Below are 18,607 nucleotides of genomic sequence, written 5' to 3'. Positions count from 1 at the left end.
CGCCAACCCTATCCTTATGAACAACCCTGCTCTAGAGGAGGTACAATCTTCCACCTTACCTAGGCAGTGTTGTGGACATCACCGGAGGGACAGATGCTGACATCAAAAGCAGAACCAACGAGGCTACAGGGGTGTTCAACATACTCAGGAAGATCTGGAGCTCATATAACATCTCCTTAAACACCAAAATGTGTATCTTCAACTCCAGTGTGAAACAGGTGCTGCTGTATGGAGCCGAGACCTGGAGGACAACAACACTCACAACAAACAACACCTGCCTCAGGAGAATCCTCCACATCTGGTGGAGGGACAAAGTAAGCAATGTGGACATGTGGAAAAGAACAAGCCAGGATCCCTTTGACTTACAAATCCGAAAGAGAAAGTGGAGCTGAATTGGCCACATTCTCAGAAAACCAGAGACAAACACCACCAGACAAGCCTTGAAGTGGAACCCCCCAGGAAAGAGGAAACAAGGTCGCCCCAGTAAGGAAATGGTAAAGAGCGGCCTCAACTGGGGAGATCTCAAAAGAACAGTTAAAAGCCGAGTGAAATGGAGGACATTTGTCAACGGCCTATGCCTCCTAGAGGAGCAAAGGCCTTAAGTCAAGTAAGTCAAGTCATATGTAACAAGTCACAACATTGACAAACTGACATCAAATTGGATTCACTACTTGTGGGCTAAGAAAGATGTGATGTCAAGAAGCATCAAAAAAATCCACATTTCTATTTGACAACACCTTCTTGATCGTTGAAGAAACTACAAAAATAACCCTCATCAAAAAACGTTGCCATTTAGAACCCCTATAGTGGTATCAGATTTTGAAACTTTCATGGAAGTTATTAGCTCATTTTGAAATGAATGGCAGTAACACATCTCATGAAGTTGGAACGGGGCGATGCTTTCCATTAGGTCACATCTCCTCTTCTATAAACATCTGTCTGTGAATATCTGGCAGGTGAGGAGACCAGTGTCAGGAGTTTGAGGAGAGGAATGTTACAGGGGTCTAGCTGTTCAACAGTCCTGGGTCTTCGTTGGCAGAGTTTTCATTTCATGATGCTCCAAAAGTTTTTTCCTAGTTGATATCTGGACCAAAACTCCTCCATATTGATGTGAAAGACTCACTGACTGCAGTTGTTGCTGCTGAAGGTGGCACAACCCGTTGTTGGGTTCAGGGGCCAGTCGCTTTCTCAGAAAGGGCCACGTTGCTTCGGATAGAGTTTTCCTCTTTTGATAAATGAAATTATTTAAAAATTGGGTTTTGTATTGAAACATGCAAGTGTCACCAAAGGGGGGAGAAACAAAAAAAAACTGGAGAAATCTGTAAAGGATCAAATACATTTTCACAGCACTGTGAACTAGCATAGATCTAATTACCCAGTGATGTCATCAAAGCTGCAGGAATGATCTAATCCCTGGGCTCATTTTAGAAAACATCCAGTTTGTTCCTATTCATTCCTATATATTTCTGTAACTACCCATTTATATGTTTTTATTTCCCCGTAAGGTTTTTAAAAGGATTTTAAAACTTCTTAAAACCCTGCGACTATGCCTTGTGTGTACGTGCAGTACACACAGGTGTGCTCATTGATCTGATCATTGATCTGCAGGTGTATGACTGGAGCTGGTAGAGTTACGTGGTTAAGGATGGACACCCTGGCCTCTCCTCACCGCCTGCCTTCGTCTCTCCCAGTTTGCATATTCCCTCGATGCGCTCCACGGCTGAGAAATTCGTCAGACAGTTAAATCATGGCCTGAAATAGGTGTGAGAGGCTCCTGGACTGTTTTCAGCCGGGATCCAGTCAGGAAGAAAAAAACTGATTTATTTTTTTGCTGCAGCTATCTCTACCGCCATACTACGACGGAGTATTAGGGCCAAACTAAGACAAAAAAAATTTGGAAATTACGAGAATAAAGTCATAATATAATGAGAATAAAGTCGGAAAATTACGAGAATAAAGTCGTAATGTTGTGAGAATAAAGTCGTAATAGAATAAAGTCGTAATATTATGAGAATAAAGTCGTAATATTACGAGAATAAAGTCGTAATATTATGAGAATAAAGTCGTAATATTACGAGAATAAAGTCGTAAAATTCCAAGAATAAAGTTGTAAAATTCAGAGAATAAAGTTGTGACATTACGAGAATAAAGTCGTAATGAATAAAGTGGTAATTTATGAGAATAAAGTCATAATATTATGAAAATAAAGTGGTAATTTATGAGAACTCTTAACAGGAAGAGCAGTATTCTCCCTGTGTTAAAATGAAGAATATTGAGCATCTTGTGAATTTATATATTTATAATATATTGCAACTTTATTCTCGTAATATTACGACTTTATTCTCGTAATATTATGACTTTATTCTCATAATTTTGCGACTTTATTCTCATTACATTATGACTTTATTCTCGTAATTTCCTTTTTTTGTTTTTTTGTTTGGCCCTAATAATACCTGTATGTGCATAGGTTAATGCCACCGCTTTTAGTGCTCAGAGAGAGAGAGAGAGAGAAGAAACATATATGGCGCTTTTACAGTAGCACCTACTCGACCCGGCTCGGTTTTGCGCTTCTCCACTAGGGGTCTAACGTGCCGAGTAGATAGTTTCCTGTAACTACTCTGCTGAGGTGCAGATGTTCATAAACCTGGTGGCTGAGGAGAGAATAAAAAGGGATCTAGACGGGCGATAAGGAACGACCAGATCCACCAGGAGTTCTGTCACGTCATAGCTGCTCACGGCTCCCAACGGACTTTTCAGCAGCGTGGAGACAAACAAACAAACAAAAAAAGCGTTGCCGCTTGAAGTTTCTCTCATTTTTTAACTTGATATCGAACACAAGTCACACCTCAAATCAGGTCTGAACTTTGATGGCCTCATTATTTAGATTTTCAGACATTCTGATGTTATTTCGCTGATGAGCTCCAAAATAATTGGGACAACAACAGAACAACCCGGAGTAGAGAAAGCTTTACGCAGTCTGAAGTACAGTATTAGTTTCTCAAATGTTATGGAGTAGTACATTTCCTCCAGAAACACTCGAAACGTTTACATGGGAAGTTTAATTCCTCTTTAATTCAGAATTAAAATTAAATCAAATTTAAAATGAGTAAGAAGTACCATGTAAACACCTAATTCCGAATGAAAATGGTCTTTCCGAATTAAATTTAATTCCGAAGTAAGTGGCTGGTTTATTCTGATTTTAAATCCGAATAGAATAATTCCGCGATCATGTACACACTCAAGTTTGCTTGGACCTCCACTCCGGGGTAGATGGTCAACTGTCTCCAGCGCTTTCCGCATCTAATTGGTTTTCTTACTGCAGATCCTTCAACTCCAACGTGTATTAAAATAGTTTTATATCTAGTTCCAGTTGGTTGTGCAGCAATAACTGCTTCTCAGGACAGAAAACAACTAAAACATCTTTCATGGAGGCTGGCGCATGTCCTGCTGATCAACTCTTCAGAGGGAGATGTTTACCAGCACAGCTCTGACTTACAAATCTTTCAAAAGCAGTAACGATGTACTTGGTGTAACCCACATGCTTCTGTTTTCTGTTTGGCTCAAGCTTTCCAAAATAATCAGTGGTATGGTGAAAAAAACTTGTGTTGTTGTCCGTCTGAGGTCACTGAGAGCCAGACGATGCAACGAAAAAAAGACTTGGAGGAGGCGGCTTGCGTTTGCACATGACTATATTGTACAAAAATTAGAACCTAACGGGGAAGGTGTGTTTTTAAAACGATGAAGTAATCCCTTCCACCTCCTCTCCTTGTCAAATGAAAACACGGATGTCTCCCCCTGCTTGTCCAGCTCTCAGCTCCCTGCCAGCTGTGCAGGCCGACACGCTGCCAACAGAAACGCATGCTTACGTCAACGTCCAAATAAGGAACTGCTGCCTCACTTTGACCCGAACGAGAGACGTGGAGAGGAGATGGACGGGGAGAGAGTGTCCCCTCCTCCTCATTCATGCGCATGATATACTCCGCTACCTGTTTGTCAGCACAGCGCACGTAGAGCGGAGGCTCGATTACCTCTCCTCACTGCCACTCTCATTCATCCTTTTCCCTCTCTCCCCTTCTCTACACCCGTCTCTGCTTCCAGTCATTCACAAGTGGAGGATGACACCACCTGCAGCCAGGTAAAACAAAAGACATGCATTTGTCATGTGCAGGGATTTTGATGGAAGTGTGTGACGTGATTTTTCTGGGGGACCATGGAGATTTTTTCTCAATTCATGTCTTTGTTATTGCAAAGAGACTGGAGCATCAGGGATGGAAAAACAGGAGTCGTCTTTGGCATTGTGTTCTGAGACATTCAGAAGGGGCTGAATATTTGGTGTTGGTTTGTAGACGGCAGCGAGTGGGAATGCAGGAGTGAGTGGGAATGCGGGAGTGAGTGTGAGTGAAGAAGATGCTTTTGCATGCAGTAGAGCTGGCAGCTTGGACTGGAAGTGAATGAGACCCCTGTGCTGCTGCATCCAGCCTGGTCCTGTGGACCTGTGAGAGCCCCCCGACATGTGCCCGCCGTCTTTCTCCTACACACACACACACACACACACACACACACACACACACACACACACACACACACACACACACACACACACACACACACACACACACACACACACACACACACACAGCCCTTCAGAGGGCTCTTCTCTGTCCCCAGAGAGCTGCTTAGAGAACTCCACGTTCCTGGCGACATTGTTCATTCTCTGACATCAACAACTGGATGTATATAAAGACCATTGATTGCCTTTTTAACATGAAAGCTTTTGTAATGTTGCAGGATGTTTTTATCAAAACGTATTTACAGGTCACATTTAACAAAAGATGGATTACAAATTGTATCACTGAAAGAATAAAGAGTCTGGTGCACATTTCAGACTCCTAAACTATTGATTTTTAGCATGTGTTCCAAAAATTCAGTGTCTCTGGGAAGGAGGCACCTCCGACTGCCTCTCTCTCTCTCCCTCTCTCTCGTTCTCTCTTGGTGAGGATGCTCAAAGATAAATTTAGCCTTCCAGCTCTCCTTCCATCTGCTACCACATGGTTTAGGGCTGTTACCATAGGAACCACTGCTGGGTGCCCATTAGTGTCGGGAGAGGAAATTGACAAAAAAAAAAGTAGTCATTTATGCTTTTGTGTTTTCAATTCAGATTTGTTCTACATATTGTCATGTTATGTTTCAGCACCTGCAGATTTGGAAGCCGGGAGATTGTGACTTCTGCTTCTAACAATGCCTGTTTTGTTGTGAATATTCAAGTTCTCATCAAATCTGTGGAAGCAGAGGTCATGAACTCTCCTCTTTTTGTGCCTGTCATTCTGAGATGCTGTTACAAACTGTAGTTTGTTTACCCTTTTTGTTCACATACAAAGTTAAAATGACCGAATCTACTCCATCATTTACAGTATGTAAAACATGTATGAGTCTTGTCAGAGCACTTTATCTTGAAACTGAATTGACTCACATTGTCTTGGCTCCTAACAAAAGTTGACAGTCCTCAACGTGTGAGGATCGGGGTGTGAGCTTAATTTAAACAGCAAGAAACGTTCAAATATTTGTGCAGCTATCAGCACACTTGGGTTCAACTTTGCCGCTTCGCTGATAATGTTCTGTTGGATGTTAATGTCGAAAACACAACTTTCAGCCGATTTTTCCTACTTTGACTCAGAAATTCCGACTTCCAATTTCAGTTTTCTAGTATAAACAAACAAACGGACGCGCAATGGACTCCCACCTCTTGCTTGTTGACATTTGTGATTGGCTCCAGCAGTGACTCTGAACTGACCTTCAGTGGATCAGCAGGAGAGAGTTTTATCCATTCCATACCTGCTTGCTCCCGTTGGGGGTCATGGGGGGCTGGAACGTATCCCAGCTGTCATCAGGTGATGGCCAGATCACAAGTATCATTGTTTATATATGAATATACCCACCTGGCCTTTTTTCTTTTTAAAGCACCATTTGACTAAGTCAACACCTCGGAGCCTCCCACTGGAAAAACACTGTGCTGGTCATTAATCTGCTTTAGGTGGGAACGAGTCATTTAACTTAGGGGGCTTTCAGACCTGTGGCCTAGAGTTGTCCCGATCCGATCACGTGATCGGAAATCGGGGCCGATCACGTGATTGCAGACTCGATCCGGACTCGGACGTTATGAGCCGATCAGGAATCGGATATATATATATATCAGGGTTTCCGTTGTCCAGTAATTGCCGGACTTTGTCCGGTAAAATATGCCGAAGTCCGGTATTTTATAATCTCTCCGGTCAAAATGTCCGGTGAAAATACTCACTGGCGCCGACATCCACGTGTGCGTTGATTTATGGTTCCGCGTCGCACCGACGCAGAGTCTACAGCGTAGGGTTCGCTGCGACGCGCACCCTACGCCCGACCCTACGGCGTAGGCTCTGCGTTGGTGTGACGCAGAACCATAATTCCGGCTTAAAAGTAAACAACATGCGCCCAAGTACCCGTGCATGACAGGCAGACACACACGGGGAGAAGAGACAATTTCTTTAATTTTTATTTTTTTTAAAAACTTTATCCTTATGAACGCAATTGTTATATACGGTAGTCCAACTTTCCTTATTTTAATCAGAACACTTTTTTTTTTCCTCTTCGGCGTGGAGTAGTGGGCTTGGAGCGGCAGCCATCGGTTAGTTTTTTCTTTTTAGATCCGAGGCTTTGCGTAGATGGTGGCTTCCGCAACTTTCAGGCGCTTTTTCTGCGCAAGCAAGCTTTATAGATGAGGCCCCAGGACTGAAGCATAATACATCCATGGACTGAAGCGGAGCTGCGGCGCCGACATTATGGTCCGCGTCGCGGAAGGCTCTGCGTTGCTGTGACGCGGGACCATAAATCAACGCACACGTGGAGTAGTGGGCTCGGAGCGGCAGCCATACACTGCTGGCGCGCAGAGCACGCCTGTTTGTTTTGAAGCTGAAGCAGCCCTATGCTAAAAAAAAAAAAAAAAAAAAGAAAAAGAAAAGAAAATGTTTTTATACTGAGCTGCCTACCTCCTATGTGCTCAGTGCTCAGTTTACAGTACACATGTTAAAATATAATAAAAGGGTCATCCTGCATAATTTTCTTTTCTCTTCTTCATTTTTTTTTGTTTTATAAAAGTATCGGATCGGGACTCGGTATCGGCAAGTCCTCAAAATCAAAGGACTCGGACTCGGACTCGGGGGCAAAAAAACCTGATCGGGACATCCCTACTGTGGCCCGTTTGTTTTGTTCCGATTCAGGGGCTAAATCGATACAGTTGTTTCGTTTTTCGTTTGTGGCATTTGTGTTCACAAGGCAACGTCTGTGGAGGTTCAAAGCTGTTAACAAATGCCATGCGCGAACCAACTGTTCTGTCATTGGTCAGAAATGAACGCAGGAGTAGTTTCCTCTTCCGTACCCCGGGAAAAACAACAATGGTTAAACCCCCTTCACATAGAGGGCGCAAAGCGCAGACCACCGCCGGCAATCCCATTCATTGTGTATGTGCTACCGCGGCGCAAGAGCGGATCGAGCCGAGCTCGGCGGCGCCTGCCGCGGCGTTTGTGCCGCGCCTGCCTGCCGGAATTGAACATTTTTTCATTTCACGTGCTGCGCTGTGACGACATCTCGGTGGGCCAATAGGAGAGAAGGTGGTGGAGGCTGCGCCAACTCTTCTCCTTGCGCCGTGGTAGCACCAGAGGTGGACAGAGTACTCGACCCCAGTACTTGAGTAAGAGTACAAATACTACTGGTCAAAATTTACTCCGTTACAAGTAAAAGTAGCTCAGTCAAAATATTACTCGAGTAAGAGTAGAAAAGTACTTGCTTTTAAAGGTACTTAAGTATCCAAAAGTAAATGCTTTTAAATTTACTTTACGTACAAGTAAGAGTAAGAGTAAATTTCTTATTTTCCACATCAGTAAATTACTATATTTTTTCTAAATTAATTTAAGGATCTTTTAACTCTTGTTTCTGAGAATTTGATGTTGAGTTGTTGAAAGCAGAGGTAGTTCTGCTTCGGCAGACACAATAAACATTTGAAAATAAATGTCTGTGGTTTGTCTGTGCCCTCGTTTTTTACTCGGTCGAACTCAAACATTAAGATACGGCCAAGGATTTTGTGAAAGTCCCTGCTCCGAGTCCGGCTCATTATCAGACTCAGACGACTCAGCGGATTGTCTTTCTTCTCCTGACGCAGGCGTAGCCATTGTCGCGGCTCTGTCTTGACAAACGCAGGCTACTTTGGCGGTATCGTTTTGAGGAGGCTTGACGTATTTACGCTTTACGTACATCCCAGTGGAGAGCGTGCACTGTGATAGGTCTCAAAAACAAAAACAAAAACAGCTTGTGTCCAATAGGATTTTAGGGAAGAAGAAAAAAGAGCAGACCTGAAAGTAACGAGTACTTTTCAGCCTTCCTAGAAATTTACTCGAGTAAAAGTAAAAATATTAGTCTTGGAAATGTATTCAAGTAAGAGTAATAAGTACCAAAGAAATCTAATACTCAAGTAAAGTACAAATCCTCTGGATATGTACTTAAGTACAGTACTCAAGTACATTTACTCCGTTACTGTCCACCACTGGGTAGCACATACACAATGGATGGAGTTGTGTCGGTTGCTGTGTGGATTATGTTCTCACTGCAAACGAATCGCTCCAGGTCTGGAATCGAAGCGAGCCGAGACCACCTTTCCTAGGATCTCGGCTTGCTTGTTTTATCCCGCATCAGAGCGCGAATGCTGTGTTATACTTATACATATACCTAACGTACCGATCTTTAAGGGGAAACGCTCCCTGTTTCGGAACAACTGCTCCAAACGGGACAGGTGTGAAAACACCCTTACTTAACAGATGGAGTGAGGAGTTTCTCAAATCTTAAACAAACATGTCAGAAGAAAAGTGGTTTAATTATGGAAAAGATGTTAGTGTTTGGAATCGATCAAAGAAGAGTCCAAAGCACTGTTAAAACCTGGAAGGACAATGATGAACCAGCATCTTCAAGGAAGAATTGTAGTCAGAAAAAATCTTCAGGGATCATGATCCAAGATCACTTAAATGTTTGAAACATAATAAAAAAAACAAAACAGTATTATTCACTTCAGTGTTTTGTAGTGAAGAGCATTTTCAAACCACTTATAAGGTTCATCAAAAAAGAGAAATAAAAAATGATGTTGCTTGGGAGTATAAAGGTTTCTGGAACAATGGAAAAAAAATACATGTGTTCCAGGGAGTTCAGATTTACTTACTGTATCAAGGGTGACGGAGGTGATAGGGGATCAAGTCATGCACTCATCATGCCTTCTGTCAACCATGTAAACTAGCTGAATATGGTGAACTTATCTATCTATTATAGACGAAAGTACGATTGTGTGTGTGTATGTATGTACATATGCACACATGCATGTATGTACTAATATCAAAGGTTCACCACTGTTCCATGTTTTCTCCATTTGTGGATAATGGCTCTCACTGAAGCTTTATAAATGGCTTTGGAACCTTTTCCAGACTGATAGATCTCAATTACTTTGTTTCACATTTGTTCCTGAATGTCTCTGGATGGCAGCATGATGTCTAGCTTTTGAGGATCTTTTGGTCGACTTCACTTTGTCAGGCAGGTTCTATTTAAGTGATTTCTTGATTGAGAACAGGTGTGGCAGTAATCAGGCCTGGGTGTGGCTGGAGAAATTGAACTGAGCTTTCCAAAGATGTGATAAACCACAGATAATTTATATTTTAACAGTGGGGGGGCATCACTTTTTCACTCAGGGCTATGTAGGTTTGGATTTTTCTTTCCCCTTATTAATAAAAACCTTCATTTAAAAACTGCATTTTGTGTTTACTTGTGTTATCTTTGTCCAATATTTAAATTTGTTTGATGATCTGAAACATTTAAGTGTGACAATCTTGCAAAATAGTAAGAAATCGGGAAGGGGGCAAACACTTTTTCACACAACTGTACATACTATCGTACCTACATATTGTGCATATATATATATGTATGTATATATGTACATATGTACGAAGGTACTTTGTCCTGAAGTATTTGGAAAATTACAGTTTTTTGCCTCCACACATTTCTAATAAATCAATCAAGATGTAATCAAAGCTTCAATTTATGAGGTTTCACAGCACCAAAAGGATTTGGACATGATTGTATATATAAGCACATTTTTGATACTGAAATACTTGCAGTCAATGACTGGCTTTTGTGTGAACATCCCCAGATTCTGAGTTTTGTCCCTGGAGATACTTTTCCAGAGGTTCGCTGAAGCCACCTTTACTGATGCTTGTTCATGGGCCTCTGTGCCCTCAGTGTTGTCTTCAGTAAACTACTACAGTACTAAATTGAGATTAGGGAACGCACTTTGGTTTTTGAAGAAAATTCCAGTTCCTAGGCTTCAAAAAGTCCTGAGTTTCTCTCGCAGTATATATGGCCATTATCCATTAGCTCTGTGGACCTCTGTCCTCTATTTTATTGCATGTGTGTGAATATGAATGGAGATTAGAGACGTGAACACCTCTGAATTTGCGATGCTATTTCTGTCATCAGTCACATCATCAATAGAGGGTATGCATTGACGTCACTTTCCCACTGGACCACGCCCCCTTACTTGCACTGAGTGGCAAAACATTAGCAAAAATGGCTGCAACTAGTGGAGAAGACGGGATAACAGCCAATTATGGGCTTAAATTAGTTTGACTTGACAGGGACCCGTTCAGTTACCTGAAGAACCAGTGGTCCATGGACATTAATATTTGGCCACGAATCCAGTTTCCTGATATTTATATGTACTTAATTTCTACGCCGGGGAAATTAATTTCCTTGGTGGAGTAAAACCCCTTCACAACATCGACAGAAGTCAAGAATAATGGAGAAGGTCGGTATATAATCTTCGAAATCTACAATCAAGAGGCACCTTCTTGAATAGAAATACAGTCAGTCCGGAAAGTATTCAGAACGCTTCACTTTTCCCACATTCTTTTATGTTACAGCCCTATTGATAATAGGAATAAATTCTTTTTTTTTTCTCAGAATTCTACACAAAATACCCCATAAAGACAACATGAAAGAACTTTTTGTAAATTTATAAAAAATAAAAAAACTATAAATATCACCTGTACATAAGTATTCAGAACGTTTGCCATGAAGCTCAAAATTGAGCTCTGGTTCATTCTGTTTCCACTGATCTCTCTCAAGTTGTTTCTACAGCTTAATCAGAGTCCACCTGTGGTGAATTCAGTTGATTGGACTTGATTTGGAAAGACACACACCTGTCTATATAAGCTCTCACAGTTGGCAGTGCATGTTGCAACACAAACCAAACATGAAGTCAAAAGAATTGTCTTCAGACCTCCGAAACAGGATTGTTTCGAAGCACAAATCTGGGGAAGGGTACAGAAAAATTTCTGCTGCTTTCAAGGTCCCAGTGAGCACTGTGGCCTGCATCATCCTTAAATGGAAGAAGTTTGGAACCACCAGGAATCTCCCTAGAGCTGGCCGCCCACCTAAGCTGAGCAATCGGGGGAGAAGGGCCTTAGTCCGAGAGGTGACCAAGGACCCATGTTTGGCAGATGATTTAGTTTGTTTTAATCATCTTCCTTTCTTTCTCCACCCATTTCTGGTTCAATTTCATCGGTACAAAGAATCTGATTCTTGCATAAAAGAGTCGATTTTACACATTTTCTGACAAAGTTTAATCTGGATTTCTTGTTCTTCAGTATTACCAGTGGTTGGCACCCTGTTGTAATCCCTCTATATTTGTATTCAAGAAGGTGCCTCTTTATTGTAGATTTCGAAGATTATATACCGACCTTCTCCATTATTCTTGACTTCTGTCGATGTTGTGAAGGGGTTTTACTCCACAAAGGAAATTAATCTTCCAGGTCTTTTAATAGTGTTCAGACAGCTTCCAGATGCCAACTCAGTGCCTGATTTCATCTTCAGACCTTTGATCTGCTTCATTTGTCTTTAACTAATGACGGAACAACCTATAGCTGTGCAGGAAAACTCCCTGAAATTGTGGGGTACTTTCTTAAAACGTGTGTAAGCTCTAAATGTTAAATGCCATATTTTTGTGAAACCTCCTAAATTAAAGGTATAGGTCAACACTTTGATGACATCTTGAATGTTTTATTCCAAATTCACAAACTTCTATGCTGTGTTGGGGTCTGAATGAAAAATGATTGGTAAAATATTTTGTAGAACCGAGATGAGGTTAAGAAGCATTTGCACTCTCTTTCAGTTCGTTGTAAAGGCTCCTATATTAACATGTATGTTGCTCTAACGATCCACACGTGGTTATCAACATGTTATTTGTCATTTGGATAATATCCAGCAGCTTTGCCATTTTCCACCAGAATGTGGGTGTAGAAACCAGCTGGTCAGTGCGTGGGATGCCTTGTTTACTGTTTCAGTGTGCTGGCACAAGATAACATTGGGAATTTTCTTCACTATCTCTTCTGAGATGCTCACATCTAGCAGCCATCTTTACATTTTAAAATGTCTGAAATCATATTTAATCAGAGGAAATGTATAAGAAACATGGGAAGCAGTTAAAGCTATCCACATGTGCAGAGTTGTGTGGCCGCATTGATGTGTATGATCATCCTTTTTAAGGAAGAGTTGTTGACTCAAATCCAGCATTATCAGATAATTTCAAGATGTTGTCAGGTTTACATACATCAGTCCCAATCTTAATGTCTGAGTTTTTAAAAGAAAATGCAGTTATTTATAATAAAAGACCAAAAAAGGCTATATTTCCATAATGCTTTAATGAAAATTGAACTATATGCACTATCCTGAGTGATGAGATCTTTTTTGTTTTACAGATGAGAGGACAGCGGAGTCATCCATTTAACTGAGCAAAATAACCATCATTGTGTGGCAGCAAGACTGGCTGAGAACTCCATGATGGGATACTTTAAGTCAGGATTGCAAAGGACTTCATCGAGAGCACATGTTTCCTCACTGCTGGACTCTTTGATGCCGATGGCCAATGTCTAATGGCGTCACTTTGTTGTCAAGCAATAAAGCACTGAGTTAAACACCTGCCAGGTGGATAATTTGACTTAATTCCCCCTTATTTAATCTAGTTAATGACTTGGCTTTATCCTGTGGCCTAGTTTAGGCAGACGCACCCCAAGTGTCTACCTGAGGCTGACCTCCTGTTTTATGGAGGCCTTGCATAGCTGCCTAACGACTGGGGAGCAGCCCAGAGGCCAAGAACACTGTCAACCAGAGTCTCCTCAGCCAGGCCGCCAGCCCAAGTCTCCCTCCCAGCATCATCAGGAAACTGTTTCCTCAAAGTCGCATGGCTCACAGCAGCAACCCACACAGTTCAGACGTCAGAAACCTGAACGTAAACGCCTCAGGCGCCAGCGACAGAGCATTGACTCGGATACAGTTTTGGAGCAGAAACAGGAGGCACCAGCACAAACAAAGCCAGGAGTCTTGTCGTCTTCAGGAGGTACCCTTACCCAGTCGAAATCAGAAACCCATGAGGACAGCGCAAAGCAGAAATGTGAGCGCAAGCCTCAGAGACCTGGGAAATATGTTTGCACATACTGTGGCCGTGCATGTGCAAAGCCCAGTGTCTTACAGAAACATATTCGCTCCCACACAGGAGAAAGGCCCTATCCATGTGCTCCATGTGGATTCTCTTTTAAGACCAAGAGTAACCTGTACAAACACCGCAAATCACATACCCACAGAGTGAAGGCAGGTCTAGCACTTGGGGAACCAAAATCTCTGGATGACCAAGTGACTGAGTCAGAGGATGAAACAAGACAGCTATCATCAGCTTCAGCCCTGACAGATAGACAAAGCAGCATAGCCTCAATGAAGGGTTATGAAGCGGACGGGGCGAAAGATTGCACTGGAGGAAGCAGTGACTCCCATGCAGTGAAAAAGAGGTTGGCCCTGCGTTTGAGCAGAGGAAAACATGCTCCTCAAGACTCAGCTGATGAAAAGACCTCATCTCTAACATCAGGGAGTAGAGGCAGTACAGAATCTGGCTATTTCTCCCGCTCTGAAAGTACTGAACAGTCCCAAGATGGTGCCCCGAATACAAGTGCCAAAAGCTATGCAGAGATTATCCTTGGTAAATATGGACGTCTTGGTCACCTACAGAGGATGTCTCGTCATCATAACCAACATCCTTCTGGTCAGGAAGAGAAGAACATCTCATTCACTGTACCCAAGAAACAGGTCATTGACCATATCACCAAACTCATCACTATCAATGAGGCGGTGGTGGACACCAGTAAAATCGACAGTGTAAAACCAAGGAGATTCTCACTCTCAAGAAAAAACAGTTCAGAGTCTCAGAAGAACTCAAGTGTCAAAGAAACACTCATTCACAGCCCCAAAGCTGGAGATGTGAGCTATAAAAGTACTGGCTCCATCAGCATGGGAGTTCCATGTGAAAAATTCAATCATCCATCTTCAAGTGTGGAGAAGCCAACTGGCCAAATACCCACTTCTTGTCTTGTACGAAGTCACTCGATGCCGTCTGAAGCTAGTTCATTTGATTCCTCATGTGGTCGCTCTAGCAAATTCCGCTTAAGCCAGTCCTTTGATGATCGGCAGCCTTCTGAAACACAGACATCCCGTCGTTTTGGAACGCTGAGACGGCAGCCAGCTATTGAAATCTCATTTGGTGCCGACCTTACGAAAGAGGATCACGAGGTTTCTCCCTCATTTTTCCCCAACAGCATAACCTCTGTGCCTGACCATAAGCAACATCTACTACAGCCATATGAGTGTGAGACCTGTGGCACTGGATGCAAGGATTGGGAAGGTTATAAGAAACACAAGCAACGTGTGTGCCTTGCTCATAACCCTGAAAATAAAGTGGTAATTGGTCAAATGGAGTGCTCACAGCTAGATAATCATACAGCCAGGGCAGGCGCTTTGACAGTTCGTAAGAGAAGAAAAGAAGAGAGTTTTGAGTTTGATGACCCTTCTTCTCCTTCCTCCTCAACCCTTTTATCCGGACACAGTAAAAGTGAAAGAAGGCATGCAATTCAAACCTGTTCAGTAATTCAACACACCAGTTCATTTGAAAAACAAGAATCTTTGTCTCACGAGAATCTACAGAAAATACAGAACTCACTACCTGATGAGGAACATCAATTGGTTCTGAAGAAACCACACCAACAGCAATCGGCAAAGCTTACTGCCCGGAAGCTGATTCGTCAAAACAATGTTCAGGTTCCAGAAATTCTGGTGACGGAAGATTTCAGCATTAGTTCAGAGATCTCAACAGAGCCAACGCCAACCACAAGAAATTTGGAGAAACTTGACGAATTTCAGTGGCCACAGAGGAGTCCTTCTCTGGCACAGCTTCCCATTGAAAAACTTCCACCAAAGAAAAAGCGTTTACGTCTAGCTGAGGCTGCGCAGTCCTCAGGGGATTCCAGTTTTGACTCTATATCTTTGCCACACAGCCCCAGTCAGGATAGCACTGCATCGTGTGCATCCAGTCGTTCCACGTCTTTTGAAGAACCAAATAGACCAGATATGGAGATGGCAACTTCAACGCCCCTGAGGAGATCAAGAGCTCACCCCATGTTGACGGTGCCTGGGGTGCATCAGCACAGAGAAATGAGGCGCTCAGCATCTGAACAAGCCCCTCACGACTCTCTACCAAGTGTCCTAATGGGCGAGACCCGCAGTAAGTCGTTTGACTACAGTTGTCTGTCCCCTGAACGTTCTGTAGTTGGCTGGAGGGAAAGAAGAAAATGCCTCCTCATGAAACATGCTGCAATTACAGATCGAAATGAGGAGCTGGAGGAAGAGAATGTCAGGCTCAGGCATAGCCCCGAACACGTTAGATCTTCTCAAGCAAGGCCAACTTGTCATACGACCTCCTCCTCCTCAGGTGGGGGAATCTCATGTGATCCCATAGACTCGCAGCACAAGGAAATTTTCTCTCAGTGGAATCTTAGTCAAAATATTTGTTTAATGGGTGACACAGAAGTGTCGAGCACCCATGTCCCTTCTTCAGGTGTAACAAAGAAGGCCTCATGCATCCAAGCACCACAACCCAGTCCAACACATGGACCATCAGGGGCTGCCAGAGCGCTCTATCTCCCTTTGTCTACAGGGCTAAAGTTAGAGATTCCCTCCCAACATGGGGACTATTCAGAGGTTCAAAGCAATCAGCACTCTGTCCCTCACATCACTTCCAGTTTTGAAATACTGAGGCCACTCTCATCAACAGCTGTAGCAGTGCGTCTGCAAACAAACACGCTCACCCCCGCATGTGCTATATACACTACATTGTCTCAGTCCACCTCCCCAAGGCCCCAGGAGGCAATTTGCGCCATCTCACCCAGTATAGGTGCTTCAGCTGCTCCATACAGAAGCCACAGAAACATGAGTTCAGATATCCAAAAATGGTCTGGCGAGCTTAAGTTATCAGGTTCAGGAGGAAGTAAGCGCATGCTTTCCCCTTCAAACAGTATAGAGTTCCATCCTGAGTCACAGCAGCAACAGAAAAGAGTAAAAGAAGAGGAGGAAAAGAAGGTGGGGTGTACCGAAACAGCAACAGTTGACAGATCCAACCAAGAAATCAAACTGGAGAATCAATCATGTTTACCAGAAGTTGGTTGTTCAGTCTCATCTGTTGAAACCTCGTTCCCCAGTCTGCTGTCCGGCACCTGTAACAGCTGGTGCTATTTGAACTATATCAAACCAAATCCGTCCGCTCTGGGTGAAGGGAAGCCCTCAGTTTATTCCTCGTGGTCTACCAGCAGCTATGATCCCAATCCACCTGGGCTCTCCAGCAAGATGGCAATCTCCCTCCTGCATTGTAAGCAGAGGCTCAGTCCTTCCATTTACACCACATCCCCCATGTCAGTCAGGAAAACTGAGTCAGTGGAGCAAGAGGACAAGAGATCCTGCTCCCCTGAGGTAATTACAACGCTGATAACATCTGTCTGTAAAGCTGTTCCACTGATTTCAGGAGTTGACAATGACAAAATAACTTCTGGAAATGAACAGATTGATTTAATGACAACTCAAAAGAAGAAAAGAAAAAGGAAAAAAAATGAAGCACACTCTTGCAATTGGAAGGTTTTGTGTGGTTTTGTGTATCAGGACATAAAGGGCCTTTACAAGTCTTCAACTGTGATATTTATCTGATCTTAACGAAGCATATTATACTGACATTATTCAGCTAATACAAGAAAAAGTGCAGAAGCGGTGTCTGGATAAACTAACAATACTAAATGATCCAGTAGCTTCTAGGACCACCTTTAGTAGCAATAAGTAATTAATTTCTGTCTGACTTTATCAGTATCTCCTTTTGGCATTTAGAACACTTTTTTTTCTGCAACGTTGCTTCAGTTTATGAACGTTTGTTGGCATTAAATAAATCACAGCTGTGTGAAGGTCTCACCAATTCATTTCAACTCTGTTGGAGCCTGGACCTTTTAGAATAGAGGGTCTGCATTGACGTCACTTCCCCACTCGACCACGCCCCCTTACTCGCACTGAGTGGCAAAACATCAGCAAAAATGGCTGCAACTAGTGGAGAAGACGGGATAACAGCCGATTATGGGCTTAAATTAAAGTCAGTTGGATTTGACAGTGACCCGTACAGTTACCCCAAGAACCAGTGGTCCATGGACAATAATATTCGGCCACGAATCCAGTTTCCTGATATTTATATGTACTTAATTTCTATGCCGGGGAAATACACGAAGCAAAGCTTGAAGGCATACAAAAGTCTTGACGTTTGGTCTTACTTCAAGGCAGGATTTGTAGTAGAAATTAAAGTGATGAGGACACCGAAAATCCACGTTTGGATGCCTGGAATCCAGTTGTTTCTGTGAATTGCAGCGATCCATTTGTCTCTCTTAAGTTTATTTTTCGGCAGTCTGTAAAACGATAACTCCGATTTCTTGCTAAATCTATGAGTACAGTCGATCGCACAACAGCTCTTTCCCATTTTAGATGTTTTCCAGTTGCTCAAACTGAAAGTCTACGCTGCCACTCAGTCTTTCTGCCACTCAGTGGGCGTAACCCGCTGTGAAGTCGCATCTGTGACGTCATGCACATTCCCTCTATACTGTTATATAGTAGAGTTTAATGTTCATTCAGTTGAAAACTGAATGGGAGTTGTAACTTCAAAACATCAAGCTTCCATGATTATGCTTGGCAGCTGGTACGAGGGGTTATTCACATCAAACCAGCACAGTGTATGGGTGACATTTTTGATGGCACTATGCATTAGGAGATACTCCTGTCAAAGTTAACGCGTTAGGAATAAGTTAATGCAAACTGTTGGCATTAAAGGGAAAGTTCGTTTTTTTACAACCTGGACCTTATTTATGACATTTTTTATAGTCGTATACTCACCCAGGCAAGTTTGGTGTCATTTGGAGTCCTTCGGAAGATATTAGGGGGTTTTTTGCGAGCCGCTTCTCCATATAACGGTAGCGCCTGGGGCACAGCGGGACACAGACGATGCAGCGTCTAAATAACACATGATTGCCGCGAAACTCTTCATTTCTTTTATGAATCACTAGATCTGCTTCCAGGACCTGTTGTCTACATCCGGGGCTTTGTGTGTAACAAATAAATCAGTTTGTAAACAAGACCTCTGAACTCA

At 42.7% G+C, this 18,607-nt stretch overlaps 1 protein-coding gene across 1 annotated transcript in view; it reads left to right on the top strand.

The window, feature by feature from the left end:
• The first annotated feature begins 4,037 nt into the window (after positions 1-4,037).
• Positions 4,038-18,607, top strand: part of hivep3a (HIVEP zinc finger 3a) — a 31,713-nt gene continuing 17,143 nt past the window's right edge. Inside the window, exons 1-2 of the mRNA XM_061741187.1 lie at positions 4,038-4,135; positions 12,819-16,905. Coding sequence (XP_061597171.1) covers positions 13,162-16,905 — 3,744 coding nt within the window. The 5' untranslated portion in view covers positions 4,038-4,135; positions 12,819-13,161. The remainder of the gene's footprint in view (positions 4,136-12,818; positions 16,906-18,607) is intronic.

This window comes from Cololabis saira, chromosome 15 (assembly GCF_033807715.1).
Source record: "Cololabis saira isolate AMF1-May2022 chromosome 15, fColSai1.1, whole genome shotgun sequence".
NCBI lineage: Eukaryota > Metazoa > Chordata > Actinopteri > Beloniformes > Belonidae > Cololabis > Cololabis saira.
This window is presented reverse-complemented; position numbering and strand designations above follow the sequence as displayed.